This window comes from Populus euphratica, unplaced genomic scaffold (assembly GCF_000495115.2).
Source record: "Populus euphratica unplaced genomic scaffold, PopEup_1.0 scaffold1234.1, whole genome shotgun sequence".
NCBI classification, from domain to species: Eukaryota; Viridiplantae; Streptophyta; class Magnoliopsida; order Malpighiales; family Salicaceae; genus Populus; species Populus euphratica.
In genome coordinates, this window is record NW_011501094.1 from 37,994 (window position 1) to 55,655 (window position 17,662).

Below are 17,662 nucleotides of genomic sequence, written 5' to 3' on the forward strand. Positions count from 1 at the left end.
AGACTTGAGCAACAGCAGATATTTTTTATTTTTGTTTTTACGAGTAAAGAGAAAAAAAAAAAAAAACAAAAACAAAAACAAAAAGAGCAGACACAAACTAGAAGGAGGATATTACAGTTAATATTATAAAAAAACAGAAAATAAAAAAGGAGATGATAAAACCCAAAACCCTACTGCTTTTGGTAACATCTCCCCCCTAACCCCTTCTCCTCTCCCTGTTTCTTCTTCCTCTTCTTCAACCACCCACCCCCCCTCTCACGTGCACTGACACACACCCCTTCATTTTCACTATCGCCACAATACTGTAAGAGTAAGCAAGCAATCTTCCACTATTCTCTTCCACTCACTCCACAATTCTCATAAAATATCCACACTCATGCCTCCTCCTTTCTTTATTTTCAACTGATTACTACTGTTCTATTCTACTTCATTTGTCTACCCTAGGAAACATTTTGTTTTTCATAGGAATGGAGTGTTTCATTATCTGTGGCTTTAGAAGGAAGTAGAGAGTGATGAATAGTCTATATCAATTTTTTGTTTTTGTTTTTTTTTTCTATCCGAGGATATTTGATTTTCTTGCTGATGGTGGTGGGATTGGTTTGTTTGGTCTGGTCAGGATGTGGGAAATCCAATTTAATTAATTATCGTCAAATTCGTTAACTTAAAGGAGAGGTTCCATCGCAGACAGAAATGAAGAGGAAATCGCCACTCCAGCTTCAAGCCCTTCTGAAATTCTATGCAGGTCTTTTACTATCTCATGAATTATCATCTACCTGCCTTTTCTACATTTTGGGATGTTTCTTGTATTGTTTTTTTTTTATTATTATTATTTTCAGCTAATTATAGTTTTTAATTCATAAGGGAAGGGAAGTTTCTGTGGTTTGATTACTTCATAAAAAACACCATTTGCTTTTCCTACTAACAACTCAATTTTCCCAGCTTCTTCCTTCTCTTCTTTTTTATTTGTAAAAAACCCAAATTAATCGCCTTATTTGTTCCCCTCTTTCTGTTGTTAAATATTTTTGATTTGTTTGCTTTTACTAATGTTCTTAAATCTAAACTCTCCCTTGAAATCTGTTCAGATCACTGTGTTGTTTTATAGGCTTTATTATATGCATTTTATATTGTATTCATTTTCTAAGCCGGCGGCAATGATTTTTGCGTGAAGCAGAGGATAAGTATCCTTCGCAAAGGGCCATGGAAGACTTTGCTGTGGTCTCGAACTTGACATTTAAGCAGGTTCGCGGATGGTTTATCGAGAAAAGGAGGAGTGAAAAAAGCAAAAATGAATTGATTGAACCACCACGTTTGACCAAGAAACTGTCAGTTTTCAAAGGAAGAAAGGGAGCTGCAGTTGCTTCTGATGCTAGAAAAATGCTTAAACAGTTGGAGCTGTCCGCTAGTACTATAGTTAAGTCGAACAAACCATCATCTTCAAAGTACAAACATGCACCTTCAGAGGTTCAGGGTAGGATAGGCAAGAGGAGGAAGAAGTTGGTGTTAATTCAGGATTTGCTGACTTCTGATTATATTCTGGGGAAGATATTTCGCAAAGATGGTCCTCCCCTTGGTTTGGAGTTTGATTCTCTTCCTACTAGAGCATTTCATGGTTGTGAAGGTAAAAAGTTTGCGTTGACTTTTTTTTATTGTTGTTTGGTTAGCAATGTTATTGCATTACAGATAAGTAGTTCTTGCTTATTTAAAATCAGAACCGTCTATTGGGTTTTTGTTTATTTGTTCCCTTGGAGATTAAGAGTTGGAAGATTTTTAGAAGGTATTGAAATAAATGCAGGGAAGAGCTTCATGTTTTTGCTTGTCTTTGCTGTGGATTAATGCTCGAATGGTAGGAGAAATATAGTGACCAACTGGATTCTTGTTCCTCTCCTATCATTTATATGAAGAACTTTGAGATGGATATGGATTGTGATTGCATAATGTTTGTACTTCCTCGCTGTCCCAATTTGCACCTCTGTATTTATGGTACTCATACAGCATTTGCATGTTTAGATTCCAGAAATTCTCATCCCGTTCACCAAGAGAACCAAAGAGCAAACAAAAGGGGAAAGGTAGTGCAAAGAATTTCTCTACATAGACAGAGTTTCCCTGCTTCTTTTACAAGGTTTCACATACGTTTGTTTTTCACTTGAAGGTATCCATGTGTGCTGCTTTTGATGATCAAAATTGCAATGAGAGTGCTCCAGTGAAGAAACATGGTATGGGGAAGGGTTTGATGACAGTATGGCGAGTAACAAATCCTGATGGTGGAGATTTTCCCACTGGCATTCATTGTGGTGGCTCTCAAATAACTGTTACACCTCAAATATCAACTCCCATGCCACGGAAGCAGCCTCCTCAAAAAAAGATGCGAAGACAGCCAGTGTCTTCTCTAGTTGTTAGTCATCTAATCTGCTTCTCATAAGATCTTTTGTTCTTGATGAATTATCATTCTTGTTTGCTGTCACTGGATACATTTTAGCATATATCTGTTGCATAGATCAACTCTTCAGTTTGAGCTATTTCCACTTTGCTGACACTGTTTTGCATTTTCAGAAACAGAGAATGCTGCAAAAAGAATTACAGGAGAAGAGGAAGCCTTCTGTTAAAAGGAGGGAGGTAATCATTTTTGTAGTGCTTTTAATGAATTGGAACAGTTCATATCTGCCAATGTGGTAACATCAATTTACCTGTTATGCAGGCGGAATCTAAAAGAGATGAGATCCAGAAGCAGTCCTTCAGGGAAAAATGTGAACTTGCTCTGGAAAGGTTAATGAATCAGGATCGCCTTAATCAATTTGCTATGCTAGTGGATGATGAAGAGCTAGAGCTGAGAGAGTTACGAGCTGGACCAAATCCACTAACATGTACGGAACACTTTGCGGCAAACAGACTTTATGGCTGTTCCCTTTGTAAAGGTTTGTTTTGGCTGTATTTCAGTGTGCCTTAAGAAGTGTCTATGTAGTTATCGCATATAGGATATACTTGAGTTCTTTCTACCAATAAGTGATTTCTTCCAGATGTGCTGGTGAAATTTCCTCCAAATTCTGTGAAGTTGAAGCAACCATTTGCTATGCAGCCTTGGGATTCTTCTCCAGAGGCTGTCAAGAAACTATTTAAGGTGCGTGGAGGATGAATAGCTTTTTAGTGCTTTACAATGCAGCATATATCTTGCTTGAAAGATGGTTGTTATTATCTTATCCTTTTCAGAGAATTCATAATTTATTTCTTACTCAAATATGATATACCTAGAAGCAGCTTGCAACATTTATCCACGAATATGGCCTAGTAATGTATACTCAATGTATCTTATCTTCTTTAAAAACACTTATATTATGCAAATTGCAAATTGCACTCTTATATACTGGCCTATGATATATTTAATGAGTGCATCAATACTATGTATTTAAAGATTATATCTGAAGATGCAGTGGTTAACATTAATCACCTGCATAAGTGAGTCAAAACTCTGGATGTTTTCTTCTGTGCATAATCATTTTGCTTGTATATTTAGATAGCTTTTGATTAGTGCTTGTCTGATCTACATGATCTTGAAAAAATCACTAATAAAAGTACTCCTTTGTGGCTACCTACTTGCTACATTTGTACTGGATTCAAGAAGACCACGGTGATTTATTTTTCTTTTGTGCCGGAGGGGGAGGCTAGGTAGGTGTGGATGTACCAAAGCAGGGTCCTAGTAGTCCAATCCTTTCGTGATTTTGTATAAACAGATGCTCTCAGGCATCAAATCTGCAACCTTTTGTTTGCAACCCTGGTGCATTTACCTACCATTGAATTGGGCAGTACTTTGTTTTTATGTCTAGCAAGGATCCCCCATTTTTATTACATATTAGAGGAAATACTCTCACGATTGACTAAAGTCTCCAAAATTCTCCCTGAATCATTTTGGAAGCCAGTAAAGTCTTATGCTTGCACTTCAGCATGTGAATGCAATCAGCTATCACCTAGTAAAAAAAGCACTTCATCCACTTTCATTAGTGCAATATGCATATCAGAATCATCACATTTGCTGCTCTAATAGCTGTAAATACCCCTCAACACCCCCCCTCCCCAAAGATTAATTTGATTGTCTATGCTACCTTGTATAGGATTTAATATGATTTTCTTCTCTATTAAATTCTCTTGCTGAAGTTAGGTTGGCATGTCTTTTTCAGGTCTTCCATTTTCTTTACACCTATTCTGTTACAGTTGACATATGCCCATTCACTCTTGATGAGCTGGCTCAAGCATTCCATGATAAGGTTGAAACTCTGACTTGTTCTTTTGTTGAACTCGTACTTAACTTAGTTTCTTTTATCTTCTTGCGTTTAAATTTGTTGTCTTTGGTTTCATCTGTCTGTATGTGACTTTCAGGATTCCTTTTTACTTGGAAAAATTCATGTGGCCCTTCTGAAGCTTCTTTTATCTGACGTCGAAACAGAGATCAGTAGTGGACTCCTCCCTCATTTGAGCATATCTTGCAAGTTTCTCGCACTCCTTCACTCAGTGAGTAAATTATATATCTCAAGTCCATGAACATAAGTTTGGTCCACAACCGCATTGATGGTTTTGTTGAATGATCTTGTACGTTAAAGATGTAATTCAGATTGTAGTAGTGTCAGATATCAAGAAATTTTGATATTTTGCTTGCATATGACCCAGCTGTGGTACCAATGAAGACAAGTAAAGCCATGTTGCAACTAACAACTAATAATAAAAGGTCCATGATGCTGAGAAACATGGAAAGTGATTGTTATTAAACAGAATTATTTTCATTCAGTGGTTATTGTAGGACTATAAAAGAGAAGGTGACAATTAGCATCGGTATAAATGTTATTATAATTTATAGTGCCAGTTTACATCATTCAAAATTTTTTTTAGAACAGGGAATGGTTAGTTAAATCCACAAAGCAATTGAAGTTTCTGCTAACTTTATATTCTGAGCCCTTGGGATGCAGTGGTGCTTCTATAAGAATTCATTGTGTTTGAATACCAAAGTTTCAGGCTGAAACAAACTTGTGAGTAACTTGATTTCCAAGGAAAAACTTGTTGATGGTTCAGGTTCAATAATGAAAATGTTACACAATTATTAGAATTATTTGGCTTTATGATGTGCCCTAATGCAAATCTTGCATTTTACAAAGTTCAGAAATCTCTAGTCACCTGCACAACAGAGAGTTTTAATAAATTCCCGGTGTGTTTATGTATGAGAATCATGATGTTGAACACAATAAATGATTGGAGATAAGTCAATAACATTTAAATGAATTCTTCCACTCATCCCCTCCCTTTCATAATCCGATTATATATATTTAAGTATAGGACAAATATTTGGGATATTCTCAGTTCTGAATATATATGCTTTCTATAGATCGGTTTTTCTATTATCTAGTTTCTGTGCTTTTCCTTTGGGAAGTGTGGAACATATCATATCTAGTCTCTCTCTCTTTCTCTCAATCTCAGTTTTTAGGGTAGAAGTTAAAATAACCATCCATAACCTTAGTATGGTTATTGCTATGTTTTGTCAGGTTGAAGATCAAGAATTTGTTGTGGAGTTCTGGAAAAATTCTCTCAACCCTCTAACATGGACTGAAATACTGTGTCAAGTTTTGATTGCAGCTGGCTATGGTTCAAAGCAAGGTGGATTTCGTAGGGAAGTCCTCAGCAAGGTATTATTTAATCAGCTTGCTATTTTTCTTTTGATATTTTTCATCTATAATTTATAATCTAGAATTTGTGTATCAATGTCAGACTCTTATATGTAACAATATTTCTTTGAAAGAGACATAAATCAGCACCTAAAGCTTCTTTTTTTTTTCTCTTAGGAGATGAGCCTTATGGTGAAGTATGGCCTACATCCTGGAACTCTTAAAGGTGAACTATTTCAACTTCTGTCTGTTCAAGGAAATAATGGATTGAAAGTTTCTGACCTGGCCAAGTCTTCTCAAGTAAGTTACTCCATCAGTTTTGAAGGAAATGATGTCACTAGATAGTTATTTTCTCAATCTTGTTCTTTAAATTGGTACTTAATGAATGATCCTGTAGTGATGAATGTTTGGTTTTGTTTTGAAGATCGTGGAATTAAATCTTGCCAGCACAACTGATGAGCTGGAGCTTTTGATCTGCTCAACTCTTTCAAGCGATATCACTTTGTTTGAAAAGATTTCATCATCTACTTTTCGTTTGCGAATCAATACTCTTGCAAAGGAAGCCAGTGGTTTTCAATCAGATACCGAGGACTCTGGAATTGTTCACGAAGACTTCCATGATAATGGTGCATCTAGCAGCAGCAATTCTGATTGTGATTCAGAAAATTCTAGTCCAAGAAATCTTAAGCTTATTGACTATCCTAAAAGAAAAAACAAGATGCTTACATTTGAGAATGAAATTGATGAGAGCTGCCCAGGAGAAGTGTGGTTGTTAGGACTAATGGAAGGTGAATATTCAGATTTAAGCATCGAAGAAAAATTGAATGGATTAGTGGCATTGATTGATCTTGTCAGTGCTGGATCCAGTATTAGAGTGGAGGTAACAGCTATAACCTTAATGAAGTTAAGATTTTAGGGCTCTGGTTTTTGCAGGAAAGTCAATTGCTTTTGGAAAATCAATTTCATGGACAAATGCACCCAACACGAGAAAGTTGGGAAAAAGTTTTTTTGCAAATGATTGGATCTTGTGAACTAGGTTGTTTTCTACCTTGGGTGTCTATACCTTTATTTTTTTGGTTGGTAATTATCAGGTCCATGCTTATGAAAGTTTTTAAGCTCATTACAGGTTACTTTGTTTGCAACTAGATATCTGTTTTGTCTTAATGAATTAAGTAGGATGGATATCATGATTTAATAAATCAGTTTTCAATTGAATTGAATCATTGCTTTTCTTACTGGGTGGGTAGCTGTGGTTTTGACACATTGTAAGGATTATTATTTCAAACGCCGAGTATTTACTGATTTTTAAGAATTTAGAATTTTCCTAGTGTGAATTCTTCTAATGTGGTATTTCATTTTCCTTGCATTCTTCCCATTAGTTGTGATTATCCCCTACTTTTTGTAACTAGAAAAATGGTTGATTCAAATTATTAGCTTTGTAACAATCTTCTATATGAATAGAATCTTGATTTGACTATTGAGTGATTGCTGCTGCTTTCCCCCCTGTAGGATCTAGCAAAACCTACCATTGAATCTGTTCCTAACATATACCACCATGGTTCCGGAGCAAAAATAAAAAGATCATCAATGAAAGATAACGTTCCCAGGCCATCCTGGGTCCATGCTGGGCAAATAAACGACACAAAAGAAGCGTACAACTCATCCAAGTTTTTCCCTGTTGATTCTTCAGTGTTATTCTCAAAGCCTGATGGCAAGGATAAACTTTCTGGCAAAGAGAAAGAGACAGAAGGGATGGGACTGGGGATCAATTTGCACCCAATGCAATCCATCTTTTTAGGGTCTGATCGTAGGTACAATAGGTACTGGCTTTTCTTGGGCCCATGTAACTCATATGACCCCGGCCATAAGAGAGTCTATTTTGAATCTTCTGAAGATGGGCACTGGGAAGTGATTGATACTGAAGAGGTAGACTTCTCAGCCTTTGTCTTGATATTTACTGATTGTTAATTTTTTTAATTTTGTGCCTTGGATTGCACATGTTTGTAGAAAGTGATTGCATGCTTTGTTTATGGTATTATTAAAATATATCTCCAACCACCTCTTCTTTGCATTTGCTTTTTCCAAGTACAGGCTTTGCGTGCCTTATTGTCAGTTTTAGACGACAGAGGAAGACGGGAGGCCCTCCTAATTGAATCTTTGGAGAAAAGGGAAACTTTTCTCTGCCAAGAAATGTCAAGTAAGATGGTAAATGATTCTGGAGTTGGGTACTTCACACAATCAGACCAGCCTGAGCTGGAAACAGTTAGAGAAGACAGTTCTTCTCCAGTGTCTGATGTAGACAACAACCTAACCCTTACTGACATTGCAAATGATTCTTTGCCGCCAATGAGTGCAATAGTTCTTGAAACAGGAAAGAAGGGGAAAGAAGAAAACCAGAAATGGAACCGTCTCCGACAGTATGATACCTGGATATGGAATTGCTTTTACTGTGATCTTAATGCAGTAAAACGAAGTAAAAGGTCATATCTTGAATCACTTAGAAGATGTGAAACTTGTCATGACTTGTACTGGAGAGATGAGAAGCATTGCAAGATCTGTCATACAACATTTGAGCTTGATTTTGATCTCGAGGAAAGATATGCCATCCATTCAGCTACTTGTAGACAGAAAGAGGACAATGTGATGTGTCCAAAGCATAAAGTTCTCTCATCAAAGTTGCAATCACTGAAAGCTGCAGTTTATGCAATTGAGGTATGCTCTTATGGTTTATCTCTGTCCCAATACAATTTCATTTATGCATGATTTGGCTGGCATGTGCTTGTTTTTGCTTGCATGTATTCTCACTGTGTTTGTGTGTTAAACATACAAGACAGTTAGACATCACTGTCATACTATTTTTTAAATTGCTAAAATTTAGGAGGAAGAATTAGAAGCATATTTTTTTCTTAGCACCTCTAATGCAGCATTGAGTTGTACCTGTATCATCCTCTTTAATTCTGTTTGAAAGTCAAATCAAGCTCTGCTTTTGAGTCCTCCAGCCCCAGTGACTTCTAAAGAGTAGCACGTGCCTGGTCAAGTAATTTTTTTCTTGTAGTAATTATTCTGATCCATGGATGATGTGCTGACAATTGACAATGTATTTTGGTTGGTCAGCCTCCAAGATGTAGGAAGTTTCTTAGGCTGGTGTGGTGTTTCATCATTCTGTTTGTCCTTAATTTGTGGTTTTATGTGAATTTTATTAGAAACACGCATATCATGGCAAATTCACAGGCACACAAAGAAATTAGTGAGATTAAGATAATGAGAAGGTGTGGTGAGTTATATGTATGAGGTAAACTCTTGCATGTGGACGTTTCTGTGGTAGAAACTCTTATTCATTTATCATCTATTTTCCAATAAATTGCCCCCATCATACAGACTGTTATGCCGGAAGATGCCTTGGTGGGTGCCTGGACAAAATCTGCTCATAGGTTATGGGTCAGACGGCTTAGACGCACATCTTCTTTGGCCGAACTTTTGCAGGTTTTATTTTCTTGTCCTCTACATTTTGTGCTCAAAGAAGCACAAATGCCTGTGTTTAACTCTGTTTTCCTGAAGCCAACCAGAGTAGCATGATTTTCTGAAAGAGTATTTTAATTTGCCTTTCAGGTAGTTGCTGATTTTGTTGCTGCAATTAATGAGGATTGGTTGTGTCAATGCAATCTTGCTCAAGGTTCCAGTACTTACATGGAAGAAATCATCACGTGCTTTCCTACTATGCCTCAAACATCATCTGCACTTGCACTTTGGTTGATGAAGTTGGATGAATTAATTTCTCCATATTTGGAAAAGATTTGATGTGAAAACAAGCAGGAAGCCAAGAACAAAGGTACGGGCATGTTCTTATTGTGAACACATTTGTTCATTAATGGTGTTGAAATATATCAAGCTTAACTGCTGGGATTTTTTATTATTATTATAGTTCTTATTTTTGTGTAGATAAAGTCCAGGCAGTAGAAAAGATCCATCTCTTATTTTGTCTTTGATGAAAACTAGAATTGCATTTTCTTGTGAATTTGATTTCACAGAAACAACCGAATTCATGCTAAGTGGATTGTTGGTGCTTTATTACGATGCCACTATTGTCTTTTATATATTTTCTTGTCTTTAATATAAAACTCCTTTTAATTTATGTAGTCAGTCAGAAAAATAAAAATCTGTGGAAATTAGCATCATTTGCAAAATTATTTTATTCAACTTGCAAAAACCAGAGGCATTTGTCATAAATGGACACTGTATATGTTAGGACTACTAATTACCACCTCTAAAAGACATTACCTTTGTTTGTAGCCATTCTTGTTTCATTGACATCAGGATATGCTTCTCTGCAGGTAACTATACTTCGCAGCAATATACCCAGGTTTGATATGGAGGTTGTGCAAGTGTGCCCTAAATTTCCACCTGGAAAACATCAAGCGTTAATATGGCCATCGCACTAGTCATCATTGCATGGTTTGCAGGTTTTGGCTACGAGGAGAATCGTTGGGATGCACTTTTAGGTCCAAGTGGAAGGGATGAAGGCAATCAATGTCTTTTGTAGAGCCAATGTTTGACCTTTTGCATTCTTTGACCGTTGCTGTACTAGTGCAGTCCGAGTGATTAGATGTTGTACAGCATTGAATAGTTATATATATCAAAGTCTAGTTTCGTTCATATCTTTACAATGCCCCCTTTTAGCAGCAAAATAAGCTCATCTCCCACGTTTCTAGTAGTGAAGGTTTTGCTCCTTTCTACTTCTGGTATGAAGGAATCAAGTTTTGTCCGTGTATACCTGACAGTCAACTTTTGGCATGGAAAATAAAATTGTCAAAAAGTTCTTCAACTTCTTTATTCGAGCATATGATCCACTTTCCTCTGCCCTCTATTTCTCTGTTATTATGCCTTCCATGCAATTGTGGGAAATTATTACCCATAACGTTTTGATTCTACAATTCTAACCGTGAAGCTCTCATCTAATATTGGAATTGGTTTGTTGCTACACAAGCCGAGTGTATGTTCAAGTAGAAAGTTTGCTGTTTATCCTGCCAAGCAAATTATGTCTATTTTCACGGCCAAAGAGTTCTGGTGAAAGAAAAGAAAAGAAAAGAAAAAAACAGAACAAAAATTGAAGTCAACAATTCATTCAATGAAGGAGTTTCATCATCTAGCTTGTGATTGATGAACTAGGCTACAACTTCCAGGGCTGCAAACCAAGTCCGAGTTGAGCATTGTGTTTCAAATCAGCGTCATGTGAACTATCAAGGAGTGATTAATCCTTGGTCATCTTCAGAATCTCATACACAGCTGAAAAGTCTAGGTCCCCCAATCCCATGCTTCTGGCCTTCTTGAAAGACTGCAAACAAATACAATTGCTGAGTTTGGGTTCAATCATCCGAAGCTACTCGTTCTACTTTCAACAGTTACTGACATTTGCTTTTCTAAACTGACACAAGAATGTGCATTGATATCAATCCATGTCAAACCGACTCCAAAACAACATTCACTGATGATTAGCAAAGCCGCAGGGGGAAGAACTCAATAACTCACAGAAGCTTATTACCATAACTGTTCCATACATCAAGTATATTCATGAAGGATGTTTCAAATCTGCAATCTATCATAATAAGAGGTAACCCTCCTAGCTCCATGCAACAACAGCACCACCACCATGAAATTCAATAAGTATTCTCAATGTACCGGATCAATCCTAGTGCTTGCAGACAACAAGACCTAACTTGAACCATCCAGAGCTAACGTAAGCAAGAAACTCTTAAAGATCTTACAGCAAATCAATATGAAATTGAAAACTTTGGCAAATCTAAATACGAGAGGTTGCCTGGTCATAAAGACAACTGTAGAACTACTTGCATGGTTTATTCAAAACCACACTTCCCCATGGGATAAAAATCAAAATAGATGGCAATGAACTAATTGGCAAAGGCAGAAAAATATCTGAAAAAGTTACAGCTACAAAGTTATCCAACTATCTTATGCAGACAAAAAGAAACAGTAGCTCATAGTCAAATTGGAGTTATCATTTTTGCAATTCAAAAACTATACACATGTTGATTGTTCTTGTTCAGTTTGTTTGAAATGATCCAGTACCAGTTCTTGGGTGTCATCTTTTTAAAATTCACTGATCATTCTAACCCATATGCTTTTTAACACCAGAACCAAACAACTCGTTTGAAAAAGATAACTAAGATGAAAGGTGTAACCTCATTTGCTGCCGCTGCTACTGGCATTGACACAGCATTTTCATCCCCAAGAGCTAGAGCCAACCGCATGTCCTTTTGCTGATGTTTCAGAGGGAATGCAGGGGAGTGATTACTCTTGAGCATAGCTGGTCCTTTTCCCCTGAACATTGGATTAGCTATTCCACCAAGATCCTGCCAGAAAAGTAGCTCATTAAGACTTGGACACTAATCCAACACAAGTTACAAGGAATTTCTTGTTTCTATCTCACCAAGACATCAAGAAGATCATGTGGGTTGAGTCCACTCCTTTCTGACAGCACCAGTCCCTCTGAAAACGCATTCATCATACTGCAAAACACGAGAGATCATAATCTATATCCAACATTGAGAGCATCAACACATCAACATATAGCAAATGTGCATTATGCTGCAACAAATACTCGGTCGGGGTGTAGAGTTTATTGTGCCAGCTCTGGTCACAATAAATATTCACTTCTGACATGCAAAATGCAAGGTTAAAATTGGTTTCTCATACATACATTGACATTTAGATACTGCTGATATAGAAGCAATTATATATTAGCTATATTTGCCTCAATGATAAAAGCAATCTTTACCTGCCCATTATCATGTTGACCACAAGTTTCATTTTTGCTCCATTTCCAACTTGCCCCAAGAAGAAAGACTTCTTCCCCAAAACATCAAAAGCTGGAATTGATTCCTCATACAATCCCTAAAATTATAAATTGTAAGCAGCAGTAAACAACAGATGTATACAGAAACATACTTTTGTTCCTCAAATCAACATAGAAATCAAGTCTGCATTACATAGTTGTATCATCAAAATTGTCTTTCTGCATTTCATAGTTGTATCATCAAAATTGTCTTTCTGCATTTCATAGTTGTATCATCAAAATTGTCTTTCTTTACAACAGAAGCAAATGAATCCTTTGCATATCCCACACAACCCTCTATTGTCATTTCACAAACCATGGGAAGGAATTACAACATCCGTCAGTGTTAGAATAAAGTTTACAAGTAAATTTATGTCGCATGCAACACCATTTCTGAACAACTACTAGATTGTACATTAGCACAGTCCAGTCAATGGCTTCAAACTATTTATTAAGACGTGATGCTTCAGGAATGTACATACGAAACCAATTTCTAGCAGCGATAATTCTGATAGCAACTTTCTCATCTAAGTGACAATAAAAGATCAATTAGAGTATCAATCTATTCATGCAAAAGTAACAGGTGGGATTAACTACAGGACAAGATGACAGTCATCTAAAACTCCATCCATGTATACCTTTCTACATTCAATTTATATCTATATCTCCAACATGTTAGATTAAACATGCCCGAGACATCCAAAATCAGATGAATCCACAGTTTAAGTTATTTATTTAAGAGATACAACTTGGTCATCTATGTATGCAAATAAATGGCAATAGCCTGTGCAGAAATGGGGGCTGATTTTACTGCCTCTAATATTTCAAAGGAATAGTTCAGCAAACATGCAAGTATATCAAATAGCAAGAAGCAGCTCAATCATAAAACAACTCACTAATTCACCTTATCCCCAGCAGCAAGGATTACAAGTTGACCAGTTTCTGCAGGCTGCTTGCTACCTGACACAGGAGCCTCAAGGAAGGCACCGCCCGTTGATGTAATTGCCTGTGGATATAAGCCACATGGCTTAGTAATTTATAAAAAAGTGGCAACCAATATCTTGCTCATAAGAAAAGAAACCATCGCCAGATGTTTAAGGATGTTTTGCAGTCTTTGGTTATGAAGACTTCCGGAGAAGAACAGATAATTATAAAGGGGAAGGTCTCCGAAGCTTTGGCTTTATGCATCCTAAGTCCACACATTAGTAACATGACATCTTCTACACACATTGTACTTAGCAAATTCTTTCCTTTTCCTTCCTCAAACAAAGTCCAAATTCACATTAGGATATTAGCCTAAAAAGAAATATCCAACCATTGCTAGAGTTTTACGATCAGATAACAATCCTTTAATCTACCCTTCAAAGTTTCAACCAAGGTCAGTATAATGAAGATACACCAAGAGCATAATGAGAGTTATTCCTATTGTTTTTTATTTTTTAGCACGCCTCAACAATTCCCAAATTATTGATGTTAGACGCAGTTCACTCATATCATCTCTTTTGAAAATTAATGGAGTATCATTTCCTCTTGGACTAACCATCACCAAATTGGAAATCTCTAAGCATACCATATGACAGTTTCCATAAAAAATCACTGACATTCCACCAAACACAAGAAAGGATTGACAGTAAAGAGTAGCATTATCATCCAATTAGAACCTGGCTGATCTTGGAAGATGTTTCAGGATCAACCGTGGACATGTCAATATAACCTTTTCCGCTGCCAATTTGCTCAAGTACACCATCTTTATCAAAAACCACCTAAACGAAGGGATTTCAGTAAGAAGAGTCAAATTAGCCGGCAATCAGATATCATTATTCATAATAATTTCCACAAAAAGGTAGGTATTCAACAAAAACCAAAAGCTAAAACATTTTGGTAAAATTACAGACCGAAAGAGCCGCGGCAGGATCCGACAACATAGCAATAGTAAGTCTGCATTTCTTGACCACTTGTGCAGGGGTTTCTCCAATTGATGCACCGAACTCCACCAGTTCATTACACTGCGGTTCCAGCAACCGAACTTCTTGTCATCAATTAAGTAAGAACACAAAAATAATACTAAAGCTGCATGTTTATCTAGTTAACTACTGTCCATTGAGTACATAGAACCTTATTTACCACATTAATCACAAGTACTTTCACAGTAAATAAAAACACATAAATCAGATCCCAAGAACAGGAAAAAAAAAGAGAGAATTTTTTTGCAGAAATAAGGGCAGTAGTAGAGGACAAAAAGTGGGTACCTTGGAAAGCGTCCTGTTCCAGACAGTAACCTTGAAGCCATTTTTAAGCAAATTCATGGACATGGCCTTTCCCATTATCCCTAACCCCAAGAACCCTACCTCCATTTTCCTCTATCTCTCTATTTCTCAGAAGAAGAAGAAGAAGAAACTCTGCTCTTAGTTTTAGGAGTATCAATTTATAAATAAGTATAGTTAATAGTATCTTTCATTACAATCGTGGACAAGGAAACAATTATCATAAAATTATTTAATTATTGAGTGATAAACATTAAAAACAGCGTCACCATCAACAATCCTCGTCAGATTAGCGTTTAATAATATTTCTTTTTATGGAAATTAACGCGCTGTAATAATACTCAGTTATTTTTAAAAAAATAATTACTGTTTCACTGCCGCTGTAAATAATATTTGATTTATTTACTAATTTTCATGTTGTCGTTGTTATTTGTTTGCTTCCTCCTCGGAGCCATGGAGGGATGGATGTTTTGTGTGGTCATTTAATAAATAAAGATTGTGTGGCTTATGGTCCGTTGGATGCCTGCCACGTCAGCTTACATGGCGGTTACTTGTGCTTGCCACCATGCTAGGAGAGGAGCCACTAGCCACCGGTATTAAGGTTGGTGCGTTCCTTTCCGCTTAAAGTCTCTCTCGGTTTTTATCTTATCCACTTTCGCCACGTGTCCATGCCGACTTATCCATAATTCCTTCGAAACTGGGTAGTTGGTGTTTTTCCATAATTCTTTGCAAGATGTACTTAAAATCTTCCTGTCAATATTTATTTTTTTAATGATCTTGGATATATTAAAAATAGAGTTTTGATATATTCCGGTGACTCATTTTTTTCTCTTAACATATTACTTTTTTTTTTTCTTGGTTATTGGATCTTTATAAAATATACAAATATCATAACAACAACGAATATCACTAAAAGTGGAAAAGCCTTGATCTAAGTCATTGCTATTAAAAAGACATTACAAAAGGGTGGGAAAATGTTTTTTGTGACAATAACAAATGAGAAAACGTACTATTGTGATGAGGTATTGAAAAAAATTGCTAATGTGATACACAACAATTTAAGGATGTGATGTTATTTTAGTTGCCGAAGAAACTCCCACCGAAAAAGGTTATAAATCATCACATTGAGTTGATACTAAAAGTGAAGCCATCATCCCAGCCCCTTACTGAATGTCACTTATAGAGTTGGTAGAATTGAGGAAGATGTTGAGAGAGTTGATTGACGTGGGATATGTTCATCTTTCCAAGGCTTCTTATAGTGTTCTAGTTTTGTTTAAAAAAAAACGAATCAAAGTTTTTGCATTTATGTGGACCATCATGCATTAAATAAGATGACAATTAAAAATAAATATCTAATTCCTTTGATTCAAGACTTGATGGAGAAATTATGTAGGGCTTCTATCTTTACAAAGCTAGACTTTCGATTCAGGTATTAACAAGTTGGAATTGTCGAAGGGGATAAGCACAAAACAACGTGTTTAACGAGGTACGATGTATATAAATTCTTGGTTATGCCATTTGGCTTAACAAATGTTCCAACAACATTTTGTAATCTTATGAATGATGTACTATATGATTTCTTAAATAGTTTTGTTATTATCTATTTAGACGATATTGTAATTTATAATAAGGGGATGTGAAATCATGTAATTCATCTTTTGAAAGTCTTGAATAGATTGAAGGATTATTAGTAAAAAAAAAAAATATGAGTTTGTAAAGACTAAGATTATGTTTCTAAACCATTTAATTAGGGAGGACCAATAAAAGTGGATTCACACAAGATTCAAACCTTCATTGAATGGTTAGCACTAAAGACAGTCCCAAAGTTGAGATCTTTTTTTGAGGTTTGTAAACTATTACAAATGATTTATTGAGGGTTACAACAAGAAAACAATCCTTTTTTAGATGTTCTAAAAAAAATAAAGAGATGAGAATGGTCATGTGATTACTAATTGGCTTTTAAAAAGCTAAAGACAGCAATAGCATTGACTCCAATCTTAGGGTCACTTGATTTTGATACGCCATTCAAAATTCATGTTGATGCTTCGGATAAGGCCATTAGGGGAGTGGTGGTAAAAGAGGAACTTTTGATTGTTTTTTAAAGTCAAAAGTTGAATGATGCTGAACAAAAATACTTGACTTATAAAAAAAATAACAATAATAGTACATTGCTTTTGCATATAGAAAGTATACCTGTTGGGACTAAGGTTCATTGCTAAGATCAATAACATTGTTAACACCTTTTTTAAGACAAAAAAAAGTTGTCATAGTGATAAGCGTAATGGCAAGAATTATTAGCTGAGTATGACTTTGTATGGAAGCACAAACCAAAGAAGTATAATCAGGTTATGAATGCACTCAGCAGACATAAGGTAATTGCTACTATTTTTGCTATTATTTGGTTGGAGTCAGACATGTTAGATCAATTTTGCCAAGTTGTTGGGGAAGATGCAATGTACAAGAAGTTGGTTGATCTTGTATGAAAAGAGATAATACAAAGATATTGGTTGGAACATGACTTACTTTATGCAAAAGAGGTCGAATCTTTATATCTAAAAAGGAGTTAAAAAAAAATATTTAATGATGAAGACTCATGACCCGTAATTGGTTGGACATTTAGGTAAAGAGATAATATTTGCTCCCACCAATGAGAGATATAGAACATTGCATTGAGTTGGTGTTAAAAGTGAAACCACCATCTCAACCCCTTATTGAATGTCACCTATAGAGTTGGTTGAATTAAGGAAGCAATTAGGATAGTTGATTAACACTGTATATATACATCCTTTGAAGGCTTCTGACACGACTAAAAGATTGATGTTTTCTCCCAAGTGCAGGAGTGTCGAAGTAATAAATAACCCGGCAAGACCGGGGTCGAACCACAGGGAGGTGAATTGTACAAATTA

The 17,662-nt window shown here is 36.0% G+C and overlaps 2 protein-coding genes across 5 annotated transcripts; one reads left to right on the forward strand and one right to left on the reverse strand.

Annotated features, from left to right (window-relative positions):
• The first annotated feature begins 85 nt into the window (after nt 1-85).
• LOC105117236 (uncharacterized) lies at nt 86-10,716 on the forward strand. Of its 4 annotated transcripts, none has more exons than XM_011014824.1 (18): nt 86-310; nt 617-742; nt 1,172-1,618; nt 2,008-2,066; nt 2,150-2,392; nt 2,551-2,613; nt 2,696-2,912; nt 3,015-3,115; nt 4,170-4,256; nt 4,369-4,500; nt 5,523-5,663; nt 5,820-5,942; nt 6,067-6,522; nt 7,152-7,568; nt 7,734-8,354; nt 9,021-9,125; nt 9,252-9,474; nt 9,976-10,716. In XM_011014824.1, the coding sequence occupies exons 2-17, from the start codon at nt 691-693 to the stop codon at nt 9,438-9,440; spliced, it is 3,453 nt and encodes a 1,150-aa protein (XP_011013126.1). In that variant the 5' UTR covers nt 86-310; nt 617-690; the 3' UTR covers nt 9,441-9,474; nt 9,976-10,716. The 4 variants fall into 4 exon arrangements, with proteins under 4 accessions (XP_011013126.1, XP_011013124.1, XP_011013125.1 ...); XM_011014822.1 differs by having other exon boundaries at nt 9,252-9,471; nt 9,974-10,716; XM_011014823.1 differs by having other exon boundaries at nt 86-304; nt 9,252-9,471; nt 9,974-10,716.
• LOC105117235 (glyoxylate/succinic semialdehyde reductase 1-like) lies at nt 10,589-14,907 on the reverse strand. Its single transcript, XM_011014820.1, has 8 exons — nt 14,742-14,907; nt 14,388-14,498; nt 14,154-14,255; nt 13,397-13,498; nt 12,436-12,551; nt 12,088-12,166; nt 11,840-12,010; nt 10,589-10,974 (listed from the first exon to the last, which is right to left on the reverse strand). The coding sequence occupies exons 1-8, from the start codon at nt 14,844-14,846 to the stop codon at nt 10,891-10,893; spliced, it is 870 nt and encodes a 289-aa protein (XP_011013122.1). The 5' UTR covers nt 14,847-14,907; the 3' UTR covers nt 10,589-10,890.
• Between the last annotated feature and the right edge of the window lie 2,755 nt (nt 14,908-17,662).